At 46.7% G+C, this 20,539-nt stretch overlaps 1 protein-coding gene across 1 annotated transcript in view; it reads left to right on the top strand.

Annotated features, from left to right (window-relative positions):
- The window catches only part of LOC309561709 (inter-alpha-trypsin inhibitor heavy chain H3-like), a 58,438-nt gene that overhangs the window by 23,750 nt on the left and 14,149 nt on the right, over positions 1 to 20,539 (top strand). The window contains exons 14-15 of the mRNA XM_082265695.1: positions 1,528 to 1,560; positions 20,339 to 20,428. Of these exons, the coding sequence (XP_082121821.1) occupies positions 1,528 to 1,560; positions 20,339 to 20,428 (123 nt within the window). The remainder of the gene's footprint in view (positions 1 to 1,527; positions 1,561 to 20,338; positions 20,429 to 20,539) is intronic.

Here is a 20,539-nt window from a genome sequence, read left to right as displayed (position 1 = left end):
TAGTTTGGGCTAGCTCCCCTTATGACCATTAATATGGAGTAGCTCCCCTCCTCTCATGGCCATTAATATGGGGTAGCTCCCCTCCTCTCATGGCCAATAATATGCAGTAGCTCCCCTCGCCTCATCGCCACTAATATGGAGTAGCTCCCCTCTCCTTTTAGCCAATAATATGGAGTAGCTCCCCTCTCCTCATGCCCATTAATATGGAGTAGCTCTCCTCCTCTTATGGCCATTAATATGCAGTAGCTCCCCTTCCCTCGTGGACATTAATATGGGGGAACTCCCCTCATGGCCATTGATATGGAGTAGCTCCCCTCCCCTCATGGCCATTAATATAGAGATGAGATTGTGGAGAAAAGCGAGGAGCACCATCTATGAATTTTTCTTTTTTGAAGCTGGTCCAAACTGGTCAAATCATGTCTTTATGAAAGTGGTTCAAACTGGTAAACCCATGTCTTTATGGAGCTGGTTCATACTGGTGAACCCATGACTTTATGGGGCTGGCCCAAACTGCTCAAATTATGTCTTTATGGGGCTGGTCCAAACTGATCACACCATGTCGTTATGGAGCTGGATTTTTACACGGGGGGAGGAGGGGGTTCACATTTGGAAGCTGGAACAGTTGGAACAGAAAAGGGTTTTCACAAACTGTTACCACAAGGTAGGAAGAGCACAATTGTCTACAATGTCTTTGTATGATGGAGTATTATCAGGAACCTTCACTGGACTGGACACCAGAGCTCCATCGGGGGAGGGGGTTCACATACATTTGGCCATAATATAGATAGATGGATTTTATATATGATGTCATAGGGGTGGGTGATTTTATATATCATAAACATTCCATTGACATATTCTCTGCAGTCCCAGTGTCAGGGATACTGAGAGCAGGTATCCAGCCACAGGGATGGCCAGATCTGAGTAGCTACATTTAGGAAACCGAGACCAGACTATATATGATTAAGCAAATTTATTAACAAAACCCATCCATACACCAGCAAACATAATATACAGCAAATATGAAGTATACGTGAACCGTAACCCAAGTATTAAAAATACTTAACAAGCAGCCTAAATATAATACAATATATATACAAAATGAGGAACACAGACAAACAGAGTAATGGTAGTTATGCAAGGGACAGAAAGGAAGGGATAACCAGGACTGGGATCAGGAACAAAGGGAGCAGATATGAGACAGCAGGATATGGGGTGAAGGATGAAAGAGCAAGATCAGGATCAATTAGGGAGCAGTATCTGGCTACCTGGGCAAAACATCGAAGCAAAGGGAAATAGTAGAGGAGGGACTAAATACCCTCCCAGCAGTCAGCATCAGGTGGAGACTGATTATTAGGATCTTCTGGCTGCTGGGAGACACATGCTGGTGGACACCGGAACTTCAACCTTCCGGTTTTGGGAGCCACAGTGCTACCAGCATGTGATCCTGACACCCAGTAATAGATGAATCCTGTGAACATTTTTTAGTGTCAGATACAATTTTAAATGACTGATTACATTGTTTTTCAGATGATGCTCTTTCTTGGACTCAGCCAGTTCAAAGTAAGTTCACCGACTTTTACAGCTCAGTAATTAGGGTCGACGTGTTTCCATGTACACTGCTCAAAAAAATGAAAGGAACACTTTGAAAACACATCAGATCTCAACAGGGAAAAATATCATGCTGGATATCTATACTGGCATGGACTGGGTAATGTGTTAGGATCCATACTGGTATGGACTGGGTAATGAGTTAGGATCTATACTGGCATGGACTGGGTAATGTGTTAGGATCCATACTGGTATGGACTGGGTAATGAGTTAGGATCTATACTGGCATGGACTGGGTAATGTGTGAGTATATATACTGGTATGGACTGGGTAACGTATTAGGATCTATACTGGTATGGACTGGGTAATGTGTTAGGATCCGCCCCGGGTCCCCAATGCTCTAGGTTTGCCCTTGATATAAGTTTAGTAAGTGTAAAGTAAGATTACAATGATGCAGCACCACAGAAACTTTGTAGAAAATATAATTTACTTGTAATATTTGTGCCGATATTACAGAGTGATGAGCTGGGGAAAATAATTGAATTCGCTCATCCAAAAAATGAAGACAGAATCCAAGCTGGCAATCAGCATTTTAAGGAAGCTTAAGAAAATAAAAGGATACTAAAATAAAAAATGGTTTCTTAGATAAAAAAAAATGGATGTTGTTATAATATTAAATGTATTCACAAAAAACACTTTGATCCAATTGTCTCTTCTCTTTCTCTACACGCAGCAGGAAGAAAAGCAGGTACGTGATAATGATGTCATAGGGTTGGGTGATAATGATGTGATAGGGATGGGTGATAATGATGTCATAGGGGTGGGTGATAATGATGTGATAGGGGTGGGTGATAATGATGTGATAGGGGTGGGTGATAATGATGTGATAGGGGTGGGTGATAACTAAGTGATAGGGGTGGGTGATAATGATGTGATAGGGGTGGGTGAGAATGATGTCATAGGGGTGGGTGATAATGTCGTCAAAGGGGTGGGTGATAATGATGTCATAGGGGTGGATGATAATGATGTCATAGGGGTGGGTGATAATGACGTCATAGGGGTGGGTGATAATGATGTCATAGGGGTGGGTGATAATGATGTCATAGGGGTGGGTGATAATGATGTCATAGAGGTGGGTGATAATGATGTCACAGGGGTGGATGATAATGATGTCATAGGGGTGGGTGATAATGATGTCATAGGGGTGGATGATAATGATGTCATAGGGGTGGGTGATAATGACGTCATAGGGGTGGGTGATAATGATGTCATAGGGGTGGGTGATAATGATGTCATAGGGGTGGGTGATAATGATGTCATAGGGTTGGGTGATAATGATGTCATAGGGATGGGTGATAATGATGTGATAGGGGTGGGTGATAATGATGTGATAGGGGTGGGTGATAATTAAGTGATAGGGGTGGGTGATAATGATGTGATAGGGGTGGGTGATAATGATGTGATAGGGGTGGGTGAGAATGATGTGATAGGGGTGGGTGATAATGACGTCAAAGGGGTGGGTGATAATGATGTCATAGGGGTGGGTGATAATGATGTTATAGGGTTGGGTGATAATGATGTCATGGGGTGGGTGATAATGATGTCATAGGGGTGGGTGATAATGATGTCATAGGGGTGGGTGATAATGATGTCATAGGGTTGGGTGATAATGATGTCATAGGGGTGGGTGATAATGATGTCATAGGGTTGGGTGATAATGATGTCATAGGGGTGGGTGATAATGATGTCATAGGGGTGGGTGATAATGATGTCATGGGGTGGGTGATAATGATGTGATAGGGGAAGGTGATAATGATGTGATAGGGGTGGATCATAATAATGTCATAGGGGTGGGTGATAATGATGTCATAGGGGTGGATGATAATGATGTGATAGGGGTGGGTGAGAATGTTACGATAGGGGTGGGTGATAATGATGTCAAAGGGGTGGGTGATAATGTCGTCAAAGGGGTGGGTGATAATGATGTCATAGGGGTGGATGATAATGATGTCATAGGGGTGGGTGATAATGACGTCATAGGGGTGGGTGATAATGATGTCATAGGGGTGGGTGATAATGATGTCATAGGGGTGGGTGATAATGATGTCATAGGTGTGGGTAATAATGATGTCAAAGGGGTGGATGATAATGATGTGATAGGGGTGGGTGACAATGACGTCATAGGGTTGGGTGATAATGATGTCATAGGGGTGGATGATAATGATGTGATAGGGGTGGGTGATAATGATGTCATAGGGTTGGGTGATAATGATGTCACAGGGGTGGATGATAATGATGTCATAGAGGTGGGTGATAATGATGTCATAGGGGTGGGTGATAATGATGTCATAGGGGTGGGATGATAATGATGTCATAGGGGTGGGTGATAATGATGTCATAGGGGTGGGATGATAATGATGTCATAGGGGTGGGTGATAATGATGTGATAGGGGTGGATGATAATGATGTCATAGGGGTGGGTGATGGGATGGGGATGTTGTATAGATTTTAGTTTATGCACATCAATGTTTGATCTTATTAATACAAAATTAATAAAAAAAAGATAAATTAATAATAAATAGTCTCCATGTGTAATAATGTTTCTCCATAGACAGATAGACAGATAGACAGATAGATAGATAGATAGATAGATAGATAGATAGATAGATAGATAGATAGATAGATAGATAGATAGATAGATAGATAGATAGATAGATAGATAGATAGATAGATAGATAGATAGATAGATAGATAGATAGATAGATAGATAGATAGATAGATAGATAGATAGATAGATAGATAGATAGATAGATAGATAGATAGATAGACACAATGTAACCAATCTCTCTCTCTCTTGTTTATTTGCAGCTCCCCGATTATCAGCAGGTACGTTTTCTCAGTCGCACTGCAGATTGTGTGATTCTGAATTCTTCCTATTTCTTAACCCCTTCATGCCTAAGCCTTTTTCTGACATTTGTTGCTTACAAGTTAAAATCAGCATTTTTTGCTAGAAAATTACTTAGAACCCCTAAACATTATATAAATTAATATATAGATATATTTATTAGAGACACTAGAGAATAAAATGGCGATAGTAATGAAGAGAATGTGACCAGCGCTACGGACTATATGTTTGGGAAAGTGATAACAAAATTAGAGGTATAAGCTGCCCCAATCAAACCTTAAGTGTAAGGTGCAAGTGTTAAAAAGAATGTGAAGATTGGTGATGGCGCTACCTATAAAATAAAAGCAACCACTAGGGGCACTATATATGGTTGCTTTTATTTTATAGGTAGCGCCATCACCAATTTTCACATTCTTTTTAATAAAATGGCGATAGTTGCAATATTTTATGTCACACTACATTTGCGCAGCGGTCTTTTAAATGCAATTAAAATTTGTGGAAGAAATACACTTTCATGAACTAAAAAAAAGAAATAAAAAAAAAACAGTAAAGTTAGCCCAATTTTTTTGTATAATGTGAAAGATGATGTTACGTCGAGTAAATAGATACCTAACATGTCACGCTTGAAAATTGCGCACGCTCGGGGAATGGCGACAAACTACAGTACCTAAAAATCTCCATAGACGGCGCTTTAATAAATTTTAATGGTTACCAGTTTAGAGTTACAGAGGAGGTCTAGTGCTAGAATTATTGCTCTCACTCTAACGATCGCGGCGATACCTCACATGTGTGGTTTAAACACCGTTTACATTTGCAGACGCGTATGCGTCCACTTTTGCACGCAGGCACGGGCGGATTGGGGGCACTTAAAATTATTTTTTTATTTATTTTATTGTATTTTTTTTATTTTTACACTGTCCCTTTAAACATTTTTTTTGTATCACTTTTATTGGCATTGACAGGGACTCTTTATGGAGGGATCTATAAGACCCACAATCTCTCCTTTGTACTTGAAAGCAAGTTTGCCAAGTTTGGCTGTTTTGAATACTGTCGTTTTTTTTTTTTTAAATCTGGCGCCTTTAAGGCTCCAGTACCCGGAAGTGATGTCATGACATCAGAGACCTGACCAGAGCCGAATCCAGCTTTATTCGGGACTCCGGCCAGCCGGCGGATGTGCTGGCTGGTCGCTAGGGAGACCCAGGCAGAGTGGCGGGAGAGGGGTGGGGGGGGGGTGGGCGATTTCCTCTACTGCTGCTTGTAATTGCGGCCGAGCGGCTGATAAGCCGCATCAGTTTTTATCACATGAAAGCAGACCGTCCACTCTAAACAACAGTGCTGGGGTGATGCCTGCAGCTGCATATCATCCCGCTACAACCACTTGAAGCCAAAGGACGCACATTTGCGTTACTTCGGCGTTAAAGGGTTAAACTCATTGAAGTTGTTTTACTAAAGCAGAAAATGTTTCACTTTAATCATCCAGAGGAGCTTACACTCTAATGTCCCCTCCCCCACAGTCACATCAGTCTCTGTACCAGAGGAGCTTACACTCTAATGTCCCCTCCCCCACAGTCACACACTGTTATTATTATTATTATACATTTATATAGCCCTGACATATACCGCAGCGCTGTACAGAGAACACTGAGCCAATCACATCAGTCTCTGTACCAGAAGAGCTTACACTGTAATTTCCCCTCCCCCACAGTCACATCAGTCTCTGTACCAGAGGAGCTTACACTCTAATGTCCCCTCCCCCACAGTCACATCAGTCTCTGTACCAGAGGAGCTTACACTCTAATGTCCCCTCCCCCACAGTCACATCAGTCTCTGTACCAGAGGAGCTTACACTCTAACGTCCCCTCCCCCACAGTCAAATCAGTTTCTGTACCAGAGAAGCTTACACTCTAATGTCCCCTCTCCCACAGTCACATCAGTCTCTGTACCAGAGGAGCTTACACTCTAATGTCCCCTCCTCCACAGTCACATCAGTCTCAACCAGAGGAGCTTACACTCTAATGTCCCCTCCCCCACAGTCACATCAGTCTCTGCACCAGAGGAGCTTACACTCTAATGTCCCCCCACAGTCACATCAGTCTCTGTACCAGAGGAGCTTACACTCTAATGTCCCCCCACAGTCACATCAGTCTCTGTACCAGAGGAGCTTACACTCTAATGTCCCCTCCCCCACAGTCACATCAGCCTCTGTACCAGAGGAGCTTACACTCTAATGTCCCCTCCCCCACAGTCACATCAGTCTAAACCAGAGGAGCTTACACTCTAATGTCCCCTCCCCCACAGTCACATCAGTCTCTGTACCAGAGGAGCTTACACTCTAATGTCCCCTCCCCCACAGTCACATCAGTCTCTGTACCAGAGGAGCTTACACTCTAATGTCCCCTCCCCCACAGTCACATCAGTCTCTGTACCAGAGGAGCTTACACTCTAACTTCCCCTCCCCCACAGTCAAATCAGTTTCTGTACCAGAGGAGCTTACACTCTAATGTCCCCTCTCCCACAGTCACATCAGTCTCTGTACCAGAGGAGCTTACACTCTAATGTCCCCTCCTCCACAGTCACATCAGTCTCAACCAGAGGAGCTTACACTCTAATGTCCCCTCCCCCACAGTCACATCAGTCTCTGTACCAGAGGAGCTTACACTCTAATGTCCCCTCCCCCACAGTCACATCAGTCTCTGTACCAGAGGAGCTTACACTCGAATGCCCCTCCCCCACAGTCACACACTATTATTATTATACATTTGTATAGCTCTGACATATACCGCAGTGCTGTACAGATGGGGGTAATGCGCTGTTCTCTCTCTTCCAGTATTGCCGAGAGGTAGAAGTAGATCTCACAGTCATGGTAATGTATATTTTATTGGATACAATATATGTCTGGATGTGTCATACATACGACTCTGTCTATATAGTAATATTGATCATGTGATTGCTCTGTCATATATCTCACTATGATGTCATTGCAGTGCCACTGTACGCCCGCATATCGAATTCTCAGAGAACAAACAACCCCAGTCGCGTCATAGATACATCGTTTGACCGCCAAATAGATACAGCGTTTGACCTCCAATACGTACCAACCCTACTGCGTAAGTCATTCCTCTACCTCCCCTATATACTTGCAGAGCAGCTTCATGAATTTCCTTGAATACATGATGTCTACTTCACTATGAAATGACAAAGTATTATCAGTCATGACATCTTTATACAGTATCTGACAAAAGTAAGTACATCCTTCACATTTTTGTAAATATTTCATTCTATCTTTTCATGTGACAACACTGAAGAAATGACACTTTGCTACAATGTAAAGTAGTGAGTGTACAGCTTGTATAACAGTGTAAATTTACTGTCCCCTCAAAATAACTCAACACACAGCCATTAGGGCTCTTTCACACGGGCGGTCCGATCAGATCCGCCTGTCAGTTTTTTAGGCGGGTCTGATCTTCCATGCAGCTCTATGGGGCAGTGTATGTCAGTGGAGACACCTCCGCTGACACCCGCTGCCATCCGTATCCGATCCTGTCCGTGAAATCTGGACGGATGGAAGCCCTATTGTTCCATCCGTTCAGGGATCGGATCGGATGGGATCGGATGAGAGTGGACAGGCGGTCCGCTCTCATCCGATCCCCCATAGAGAGCAGCAGGGGCTGTAAATCCTCCCTCTCCGCACTGCAAGCGGAGACGGAGCTGTCATCCGCCGGCTCAGCGGGGATCGGCGGATCGATCCCCGCTGAGCAGCACGGATCCGCCTACGGAGGCGGACCGTGTGAAAAAGCCCTTAATGTCTAAACCGCTGGCAACAAAAGTGAGTACACCCCTAAGTGAAAATGTCCAAATTGGGCCCAATTAGCCATTTTCCCTTCCCGATGTCATGTGACTCGTTAGTATTACAAGGTCTCAGGTGTGAATGGGGAGGAGGTGTGTTAAATTTGGTGTTATCGCTCTTACTCTCCCATACTGGTCACTGGAAGTTCAACATGGCACCTCATGGCAAAGAACTCTCTGAGCATCTGAAAAAAGAATTGTTGCTCTACATAAAGATGGCCTAGGCCAGGGGTCTTCAAACTATGGCCCTCCAGTTGTTCAGGAACTACAATTCCCATCATGCCTAGTCATGTCTGTGAATGTCAGCGTTTTACAAAGCTTCATGGGATGTGTAGTTCCGCAACAGCTAAAGGGCCGTAGTTTGAGGATCCCTGGCCTAGGCTATAAGAAGATTGCCAAGACCCTGAAACTGAGCTGCAGCACTGTGGCCAAGACAAAAAAACAGCAGTCACCGAAGTGGCCAGAGTTGCCCCGGGGGGACTTTATATGAGGCACCACACTTATGTTTATAATGACAAAAGGAAATTACATGTTGTAAAGTTAAATCATTTTATTGCACAAATAGCAAAAACCGTATTTGCATAAAAACCTAAATTTGCATAAATACAGAGGGGTGTGATCTGGATCTAACATCAAAGTGGTGTCCCTCCATCCCTCCATCCCAAAATACATACAAAAAACAGTGGCCAGAGTTGCCCGGACGGACTTTATACGAGGCACCACACTTATGTTAATAAAGACAAAATGAAATTACATGTTGTAAAGTTAAATAATTTTATTGCAAAAATAGCAAAAACTGTATTTTTAATATAAACCCATGAGAACATGTTGGACTGATCCAAATAAAGCAAGGATAAATACCAATGTAATCATATACATGAAAATCAGAAAACCCTGCATCTTAGTACACTCTACGCGTTTCGCAAAATATCATTTGCTTCTTCAGGAGTGGATGCGTGTCATGCGTCTAAAAACTAAAACAGTAGTATGAGTATTATATATACATCATTTTGTATTTTGTAAGTATCTAGACTGTATCAATATCATGGGTATGTAATCAAACATTGGACAATGAACTATCAGAGCTCCATACTCGCTGGATCCGTCTGCTCAGGACAGAAACTGGAAAATGCCTTCGGCCGGGAAGTCTGACCCGGGAGCCTGGGGGGGCAGGAGGAGAAGGGATAATGGGGGACGCAGAGCCAATGAAATAAATAAATACATTTGCATAAATACAGAGGGGTGTGATCTGGATCTAACATCAGCTATCTGCTGCCATAGCCCCGGTATTTAGCATCAAAGGAGCGACGTAGAAGTGCGGCGGGCGGTCGGTCGGTCGGTAAGTGGTTGTAGAGGAGAGCAGGGAGGACCAGCTGTGCTAAATGAACAAACAATGAATAAACAAAAATTTTTGAGAAATTGAAAATGTCAGTTGTTAAATATTTCCAGGCCACTTTTTGCGATTCGGCACTGTGCGAATTTAACTGACAATTGCGCGGTCGTGCTACGCTGTACCCAAACGAAATTTACGTCCGTTTTTTCCCACAAACAGAGCTTTCTTTTGGTGGTATTTGATCACCTGTGCGATTTTTACTTTTTGCGCTATAAACAAAAAAATGAGCGAAAATTTTTAAAAATAACAATATTTTTCACGTTTTTTATATGAAATTCCCCCCCCCCCCCCAAAAAAATGTAAAAATCTAAATTTTTTATCATTTTTGGCCAATTTGTTTTCTGCTACATATTTTTGGTAAAAAAAATCGCAAAAAAGCGTCTTTTGATTGGTTTGCGCAAAAGTTATTGCGTTTACTAACTAAGGGAAAGATTTCTGTAATTTTTGGTGTTTTTTTTAACGAGTAATGGCGGCGATCTGCAATTTTTTTTGCGGGACTGCGACATTGCGGGGGACAGATCGGACCCCTGACTGACATTTTTGACACTTTTGGGGGTACCAGTGACATTACTACAGTAATCAGTGCTATATATATGCACTGTTACTGTAATAATGACACTGGCAGGAAAGGGGTTAATTTTATTGGAGAGGGAGGGGTTAATGTATGCCTGGTGCTTACTGACGTGTGTGGGGGGAGGTGACTGAGTGACACAGGGACAGAACGCATGTTCAGCTATGCTCAACCCTGCAATCTCACCCTCCCTGTCACTTAGGAGATCCGCCCGCTCTGTTTACACACTCGATGTCCAGACGATCGGGGAAGAGCGGCGGTGATCGCCGCTGCTCCTCCTCTGGCCCGACTCCCGCTGTGACTGAATACAGCGGGAGCCAGCCTCCTGCGGCGCGCAGGCGCCACCCACAAGGGGAGGAGTCCAGCGATGTAGGTCTACGTCGCTGGACGATAACGAGCCACATTGCCGCAGTAGCAGCAATGTGAGCGGTCGTTATGTGGTTAAAAAAATAACCAGTCAGGCTGAAAAAAAAGACACAAGTCCACCCATCTAGTTCAACCAATAGAAAAAAAAAATAAATAGAATATTTAAAACATATTTATTTTTGGTGATTAGAACATTTTGGAGTTTCTTGATAAAAAAAGGAAATTGCTGTGTGAATGTCCCAATCATTGGCACAGCCATTGAGAATAATCATTGTCATTGGCCTAATATCTTTATTTCCTATGACCGTCAGCTCCATTTAGTGGCCATAATGTGGTATTTTCCTAAAATACCTCAATTACGGTAATTATTTGTGATGGCCGGGGGGTGGTTAATCCTTGAGACATTTGTTTTTCTTATAAATAGAACCTTTTATGTTGGCTGCACCTAATGACTTTTCATCTAGAATAATGCGCTGCTCAGAAAAATTGAAGGAACGCTTTGAGAACACATCAGATCTCAATGGGGAAAAATCTCATGCTAGATATCTATACTGGTGTGGACTGGATAATGTGTTAGGATCTATACTGGTATGGACTGGGTAGTGTGTTAGGATCTATACTGGTATGGACTGGGTAATGTGTTAGGATCTATACTGGTATGGCCTAAGTAATGTGTTAGGATCTATACTGGTATGGACTGGGTAATGTGTTAGGATCTATACTGGTATGGACTGGGTAATGTGTTAGGCTCTATACTGGTATGGACTGGGTAATGTGTTAGGATCTATACTGGTATGGACTGGGTAATGTGTTAGGATCTATACTGGTATGGACTGGGTAATGTGTTAGGATCTATACTGGTATGGACTGGGTAATGTGTTAGAATCTATACTGGTATGGACTGGGTAATGTGTTAGGATCTATACTGGTATGGACTGGGTAATGTGTTAGGCTCTATACTGGTATGGACTGGGTAATGTGTTAGGATCTATACTGGTATGGACTGGGTAATGTGTTAGGATCTATACTGGTATGGACTGGGTAATGTGTTAGAATCTATACTGGTATGGCCTAAGTAATGTGTTAGGATCTATACTGGTATGGACTGGGTAATGTGTGAGGATCTATACTGGTATGGACTGGGTAATGTGTTAGGATCTATACTGGTATGGACTGGGTAATGTGTTAGGATCTATACTGGTAGGGACTGGGTAATGTGTTAGCATCTATACTGGTATGGACTGGGTAATGTGTTAGGATCTATACTGGTATGGACTGGGTAATGTGTGAGGATCTATACTGGTATAGACTGGGTAATGTGTTAGGATCTATACTGGTATGGACTGGGTAATGTGTTAGGATCTATACTGGTATGGACTGGGTAATGTGTTAGGATCTATACTGGTATGGGCTGGGTAATGTGTTAGGATCTATACTGGTATGGACTGGGAAATGTGTTAGGATCTATACTGGTATGGACTGGGTAATGTGTTAGGATCTATACTGGTATGGGCTGGGTAATGTGTTAGGAAGGAAAGGATGTCACATCATTTTATGGAAATGGAAATTATCACCCTACAGAGGGCTGAATTTAAAGACACCCCAAAAATGAAAGTGAAAAAATGATGCAGCAGGCAAGTCCATTTTGCTGAAATGTCATTGCAGCAACTCAGAATGGTTCTCAGTAGTGTGTATGGCCCCCACGTGCTTGTATGCATGCCTGACAATGTCGGGACATGCTCCTAATGAGACGATGGATGGTGTCCTGGCGTATTTCCTCCCAGATCTGGGCCAGGGCATCACTGAGCTCCTAAAAATACTGAGGTGCAACCTGGAATACAAGAAAAGTGGACGCACACCAAACGATGGCTTCACAATGAAAGGCTTTATTGAACAATAGGTTGCAAGGTACAGCAAATGGATGGTAGACGCGTTTCACATGACCCATAGCGTGCTTGTTAGGTAGTGAACAAGCACACTGTGGGTCGTGTGAAACGCGTCAACCATCCATTTGCTGTACCTTGCAACCTATTGTTCAATAAAGCCTTTCATTGTGAAGCCATCGTTTGGTGTGCGGCCATTTTTCTTGTATTCCTGTTTGCGGTGGCGATCTGAGCGGTGTGCATCTTGTTTTCTATACTGAGGTGCAACCTGGCGGCGTCGGTTGGACCGAAACATAATGTCCCAGAGGTGTTCTATTGGATTTAGGTCAGGCAAAAGGTCTATTCCTTCATCCTCCAGGAACTGGCTGCAGGGCCGGATTAAGAGCATCATGGGCTTGGTGCTGAGGATTTTGAAGGGCCTTAAGGGCCGTACCTTGGCATGCACCCAGAGGAGGAAGGGTGCAGCCATGCATGCCTAATTCAACATGGGATGCTGTCTCTGAAGCCCATAAACACATCCATGCATCGGCAACTGTCCCTCCTTGTCCGGCCTTCGTGCTGTGTGGGGAGGTTCTGAGGGAGCTGCCTGGGGAAGCGAGCATAGAAGCCAGACTTCTGTGTTTACAAGTGACAGAAGAGCGGTAACAGTGAATATGGCCAACCCGGGGCCTATATAAAGGTAGGGGCCTGGAGCTGCAGCTCCAATAGCCCCTACGTTAATCTGGCCCTGACTGGCTGCATACTCTCACCACATGGGGCCGGGCATTGCTGTGCACCAGGAGGAACCCAGGACCCCTGCACCAACATAGGGTCTGACAATGGGTCCAAGGACTTTATCCTGATACCTAATGGCAGTCAGGGTGCCATTGTCAGCCTGTAGAGGTCTGGGCGTCCCTCCATGGATTTGTCTCCCCAGACCATCACTGACCGACCACCAAACCGGTCATGCTGAACGATGTTACAGGCAGCATAAGGCCCCTTTCACACAGGGAGTCGGTCAGGCGGACTCCGTTTATCTCAGCGGGGGATCGATCCACCGATCCCCCACTGAGCAGGAGGATGGCAGCTGTGTCTCTGCGCTGTTTGCGGAGAGGGAGCTGTCAGGTCCCTGCTGTTCTCTATGGGGGAATCGGAAGGCAACGAACCGCTTGTCCGTTCTCATCTGATCCCATCCGATACAATGGACGGATGGAAAATAGGATTTTCATCCATCCAGATTTGACGGATTGGATGTCAGCGGACATGTCTCTGCGGACATCCGATGCCCCATAGAAATGCACGGGGCATCCGTTCAGATCCGCCTGAAAAACTGACAGACGGATCTGAATGGTCCACCTGTGTGAAAGGGGCCTAACGCTCTCCAGGGTTCTCCCAGGGTTAAGGACCTTCTACAGCCCTGTCCAGCTCTCCTATAGTAACTGCCTGTCTCCTGGAATCTCCTCCATGCTCCTGAGACTGTGCTGGGAGACACAGCAAACCTTCTGGCAATGGGAGGTATTGATGTGCCATCCTGGAGGAGTTGGACTGCATGTGCAACCTCTATAGGGTCCAGGTATGGCCTCATGCTACCAGTAGTGACACCGACCCCCTCTATAGGGTGCAGGTATGGCCTTGTACTACCAGTAGTGACACTGACCCCCTCTATAGGGTCCAGGTATGGCCTCGTACTACCAGTAGTGACACTGACCCCCTCTATAGGGTCCAGGTATCACCCCATGCTACCAGTAGTGACACTGACCCCCTCTATAGGGTCCAGGTATGGCCTCATGCTACCAGTAGTGACACTGACCCCCTCTATAGGGTCCAGGTATCACCCCATGCTACCAGTAGTGACACTGACCCCCTCTATAGGGTCCAGGTATGGCCTTATGCTACCAGTAGGGACACTGACCCCCCTCTATAGGGTCCAGGTATCACCCCATGCTACCAGTAGTGACACTGACCCCCCTCTATAGGGTCCAGGTATCACCTCAAGCTACCAGTAGTGACACTGACCCCCTCTATAGGGTCCAGGTATGGCCTCATGCTACCAGTAGTGACACTGACCCCCTCTATAGGGTCCAGGTATGGCCTCATGCTACCAATAGTGACACTGACCCCCTCTATAGGGTCCAGGTATCACCCCATGCTACCACTAGTGACACTGACCCCCTCTATAGGGTCCAGGTATGGCCTCATGCTACCAGTAGTGACACTGACCCCCTCTATAGGGTCCAGGTATGGCCTCATGCTACCAGTAGGGACACTGACCCGCTCTATAGGGTCCAGGTATGGCCTCATACTACCAGTAGTGACACTGACCCGCTCTATAGGGTCCAGGTATGGCCTCATGCTACCAGTAGTGACACCGACCCCCTCTATAGGGTGCAGGTATGGCCTTGTACTACCAGTAGTGACACTGACCCCCTCTATAGGGTCCAGGTATGGCCTCGTACTACCAGTAGTGACACTGACCCCCTCTATAGGGTCCAGGTATCACCCCATGCTACCAGTAGTGACACTGACCCCCTCTATAGGGTCCAGGTATGGCCTCATGCTACCAGTAGTGACACTGACCCCCTCTATAGGGTCCAGGTATCACCCCATGCTACCAGTAGTGACACTGACCCCCTCTATAGGGTCCAGGTATGGCCTTATGCTACCAGTAGGGACACTGACCCCCCTCTATAGGGTCCAGGTATCACCCCATGCTACCAGTAGTGACACTGACCCCCCTCTATAGGGTCCAGGTATCACCTCAAGCTACCAGTAGTGACACTGACCCCCTCTATAGGGTCCAGGTATGGCCTCATGCTACCAGTAGTGACACTGACCCCCTCTATAGGGTCCAGGTATGGCCTCATGCTACCAGTAGTGACACTGACCCCCTCTATAGGGTCCAGGTATCACCCCATGCTACCACTAGTGACACTGACCCCCTCTATAGGGTCCAGGTATGGCCTCATGCTACCAGTAGTGACACTGACCCCCTCTATAGGGTCCAGGTATGGCCTCATGCTACCAGTAGGGACACTGACCCGCTCTATAGGGTCCAGGTATGGCCTCATACTACCAGTAGTGACACTGACCCGCTCTATAGGGTCCAGGTATGGCCTCATGCTACCAGTAGTGACACTGACCCCCTCTATAGGGTGCAGGTATGGCCTTGTACTACCAGTAGTGACACTGACCCCCTCTATAGGGTCCAGGTATGGCCTCGTACTACCAGTAGTGACACTGACCCCCTCTATAGGGTCCAGGTATCACCCCATGCTACCAGTAGTGACACTGACCCCCTCTATAGGGTCCAGGTATGGCCTCATGCTACCAGTAGTGACACTGACCCCCTCTATAGGGTCCAGGTATCACCCCATGCTACCAGTAGTGACACTGACCCCCTCTATAGGGTCCAGGTATGGCCTTATGCTACCAGTAGGGACACTGACCCCCCTCTATAGGGTCCAGGTATGGCCTCATGCTACCAGTAGTGACACTGACCCCCTCTATAGGGTCCAGGTATCACCCCATGCTACCAGTAGTGACACTGACCCCCTCTATAGGGTCCAGGTATGGCCTCATGCTACCAGTAGTGACACTGACCCCCTCTATAGGGTCCAGGTATCACCCCATGCTACCAGTAGTGACACTGACCCCCTCTATAGGGTCCAGGTATGGCCTTATGCTACCAGTAGGGACACTGACCCCCCTCTATAGGGTCCAGGTATCACCCCATGCTACCAGTAGTGACACTGACCCCCCTCTATAGGGTCCAGGTATCACCTCAAGCTACCAGTAGTGACACTGACCCCCTCTTTAGGGTCCAGGTATGGCCTCATGCTACCAGTAGTGACACTGACCCCCTCTATAGGGTCCAGGTATGGCCTCATGCTACCAGTAGTGACACTGACCCCCTCTATAGGGTCCAGGTATCACCCCATGCTACCACTAGTGACACTGACCCCCTCTATAGGGTCCAGGTATGGCCTCATGCTACCAGTAGTGACACTGACCCCCTCTATAGGGTCCAGGTATGGCCTCATGCTACCAGTAGTGACACTGACCCCCTCTATAGGGTCCAGGTATGGCCTCATGCTACCAGTAGGGACACTGACCCGCTCTATAGGGTCCAGGTATGGCCTCATACTACCAGTAGTGACACTGACCCGCTCTATAGGGTCCAGGTATGGCCTCATGCTACCAGTAGTGACACCGACCCCCTCTATAGGGTGCAGGTATGGCCTTGTACTACCAGTAGTGACACTGACCCCCTCTATAGGGTCCAGGTATGGCCTCGTACTACCAGTAGTGACACTGACCCCCTCTATAGGGTCCAGGTATCACCCCATGCTACCAGTAGTGACACTGACCCCCTCTATAGGGTCCAGGTATGGCCTCATGCTACCAGTAGTGACACTGACCCCCTCTATAGGGTCCAGGTATCACCCCATGCTACCAGTAGTGACACTGACCCCCTCTATAGGGTCCAGGTATGGCCTTATGCTACCAGTAGGGACACTGACCCCCCTCTATAGGGTCCAGGTATCACCCCATGCTACCAGTAGTGACACTGACCCCCCTCTATAGGGTCCAGGTATCACCTCAAGCTACCAGTAGTGACACTGACCCCCTCTATAGGGTCCAGGTATGGCCTCATGCTACCAGTAGTGACACTGACCCCCTCTATAGGGTCCAGGTATGGCCTCATGCTACCAGTAGTGACACTGACCCCCTCTATAGGGTCCAGGTATCACCCCATGCTACCACTAGTGACACTGACCCCCTCTATAGGGTCCAGGTATGGCCTCATGCTACCAGTAGTGACACTGACCCCCTCTATAGGGTCCAGGTATGGCCTCATGCTACCAGTAGGGACACTGACCCGCTCTATAGGGTCCAGGTATGGCCTCATACTACCAGTAGTGACACTGACCCGCTCTATAGGGTCCAGGTATGGCCTCATGCTACCAGTAGTGACACTGACCCCCTCTATAGGGTGCAGGTATGGCCTTGTACTACCAGTAGTGACACTGACCCCCTCTATAGGGTCCAGGTATGGCCTCGTACTACCAGTAGTGACACTGACCCCCTCTATAGGGTCCAGGTATCACCCCATGCTACCAGTAGTGACACTGACCCCCTCTATAGGGTCCAGGTATGGCCTCATGCTACCAGTAGTGACACTGACCCCCTCTATAGGGTCCAGGTATCACCCCATGCTACCAGTAGTGACACTGACCCCCTCTATAGGGTCCAGGTATGGCCTTATGCTACCAGTAGGGACACTGACCCCCCTCTATAGGGTCCAGGTATGGCCTCATGCTACCAGTAGTGACACTGACCCCCTCTATAGGGTCCAGGTATCACCCCATGCTACCAGTAGTGACACTGACCCCCTCTATAGGGTCCAGGTATGGCCTCATGCTACCAGTAGTTACACTGACCCCCTCTATAGGGTCCAGGTATCACCCCATGCTACCAGTAGTGACACTGACCCCCTCTATAGGGTCCAGGTATGGCCTTATGCTACCAGTAGGGACACTGACCCCCCTCTATAGGGTCCAGGTATCACCCCATGCTACCAGTAGTGACACTGACCCCCCTCTATAGGGTCCAGGTATCACCTCAAGCTACCAGTAGTGACACTGACCCCCTCTATAGGGTCCAGGTATGGCCTCATGCTACCAGTAGTGACACTGACCCCCTCTATAGGGTCCAGGTATGGCCTCATGCTACCAGTAGTGACACTGACCCCCTCTATAGGGTCCAGGTATCACCCCATGCTACCACTAGTGACACTGACCCCCTCTATAGGGTCCAGGTATGGCCTCATGCTACCAGTAGTGACACTGACCCCCTCTATAGGGTCCAGGTATGGCCTCATGCTACCAGTAGGGACACTGACCCACTCTATAGGGTCCAGGTATGGCCTCATACTACCAGTAGTGACACTGACCCGCTCTATAGGGTCCAGGTATGGCCTCATGCTACCAGTAGTGACACTGACCCCCTCTATAGGGTCCAGGTATGGCCTCATACTACCAGTAGTGACACTGACCCCCTCTATAGGGTCCAGGTATGGCCTCATGCTACCAGTAGTGACACTGACCCCCTCTATAGGGTCCAGGTATGGCTTCATGCTACCATTAGTGACACTGACCCCCTCTATAGGGTCCAGGTATCACCCCATGCTACCAGTAGTGACACTGACCCCCTCTATAGGGTCCAGGTATGGCCTCATGCTACCAGTAGTGACACTGACCCCCTCTATAGGGTCCAGGTATCACCCCATGCTACCAGTAGTGACACTGACCCCCTCTATAGGGTCCAGGTTTTGCCTCATTCTACCAGTAGTGACACTGACCCCCCTCTTTAGGGTCCAGGTATGGCCTCATTCTACCAGTAGTGACACTGACCCCCTCTATAGGGTCCAGGTTTTGCCTCATTCTACCAGTAGTGACACTGACCCCCTCTATAGGGTCCAGGTATGGCCTCATACTACCAGTAGTGACACTGACCCCCCTCTATAGGGTCCAGGTATCACCCCATGCTACCAGTAGTGACACTGACCCCCCTCTATAGGGTCCAGGTATGGCCTCATGCTACCAGTAGTGACACTGACCCCCTCTATAGGGTCCAGGTATCTCCTCATACTACCAGTAGTGACACTGACCCTAGCCAAGTGCAAAACTAGTGAAAAACAGTCAGAAGAGATGAGTAGGAAAAGAAATGTCATTGGCCTCCACCTGTAAAACCATTCCTGTTTCGGAGGTCGTCTCATTGTTGCCCATCTAGTGCACCTGTTGTTAATTTTCATTAAAACCAAAGCAGCTGAAACTGATTAACAACCCCCTCTGCTACTTAACTGACCAGACCAATATTCCAGGAGATAAATTGACTTGATGCTATACTCTGATTAAAAAGTGTTTCTTCATTTTTTTGAGCAGTGTACATTTTTCCTAGACGATTTATAACTTTTGGCGCGCTCATCCTTCGCCCTTTTGTTGCAGCACATCACACTTATCTTTGTCTTCTATTTTTTTCTATTAAAGAGGAAGTGAACTTCTATCTTTAAGTTTTATCTATAGGTGAGCCTATATTAAGGCTTTCCTATAGGTAGTGTAAATATCTCCTAAACTTGCCCCGTTTAGGAGATATTTACTGAGCCAGCAGCCAGTTCATAGGCGTGCGCACAGGGTGTGCCTGGTGTGCCTGGGCACACCCTAATCACCTAGTGCACATTAGCATTATCGCTCTGTGTGCAGGTGGGGAGATGAGAAATATCTCACTCTTACCAGCTCAGCCATAAGAGAAGTGCTTAAGCACTTCTCTTTCATTGTGCCAGCAGGGAGATGAATGCACCGGGGCCATTTATATTTAGACACACACTTGCATGTGTGTTTGAGATTTGGGGTGCACACCTTAATGCAATAGGCTGCGCAAACCTATGAGCCAGTTGCGTCACTGGCGCATGCGCTGTGAAGGAACGGCCACCTGTGCCGTTTCTTCAGAGCAGTGTGCTGTGACTGGGAGTGACGTCATCGCGGCTCCGGTCGGTCACAGAGCCGCGAACCCGGAAGGAAGACCGGGTAGAGATGGACGCTGCCTCCAGCGATGGCATCGTATCGCTTCAACACTTCTATTTCAGGTACGTTTAACATAATGTGCTAGTATGCAATGCATACTAGCACATTATGCCTTTGCCTTGCAGGTAAGTAAAATTTTTTTTTAGAAAAGTGCAGCGGTTTGCAACGCTTTAAACACTTTCATGTGAAAAATTATGTTAAATAAGGAAGTCATAACTAATAATTCTTCATTCTTGGTAAATGTAAAACTTTATTTTCCCTTAGGCATTCCAGATAGGAAAACAAAAATCGTCCGTAGCTGGAATCCTGTGGTGGAGACAATAACCAGTAAGCCAACTACAAGTCCAGTACCAGGTAAGTACGGAGTAGGAGGCCGGCCTTGTGCTGTGTGTGACCTCACCGAGGGCCCTTCCTCCTTATACAGCCTGTTGTGGTGCGGTAATGCACAGTATGACGCGTTTCAAC

Source organism: Pelophylax lessonae, assembly GCF_965119305.1.
Source record: "Pelophylax lessonae genome assembly, chromosome: 8".
Taxonomy (NCBI): domain Eukaryota; kingdom Metazoa; phylum Chordata; class Amphibia; order Anura; family Ranidae; genus Pelophylax; species Pelophylax lessonae.
Note: the sequence above shows the minus strand (reverse complement) of the source record. Positions and strands in the feature narration are given on the sequence as shown.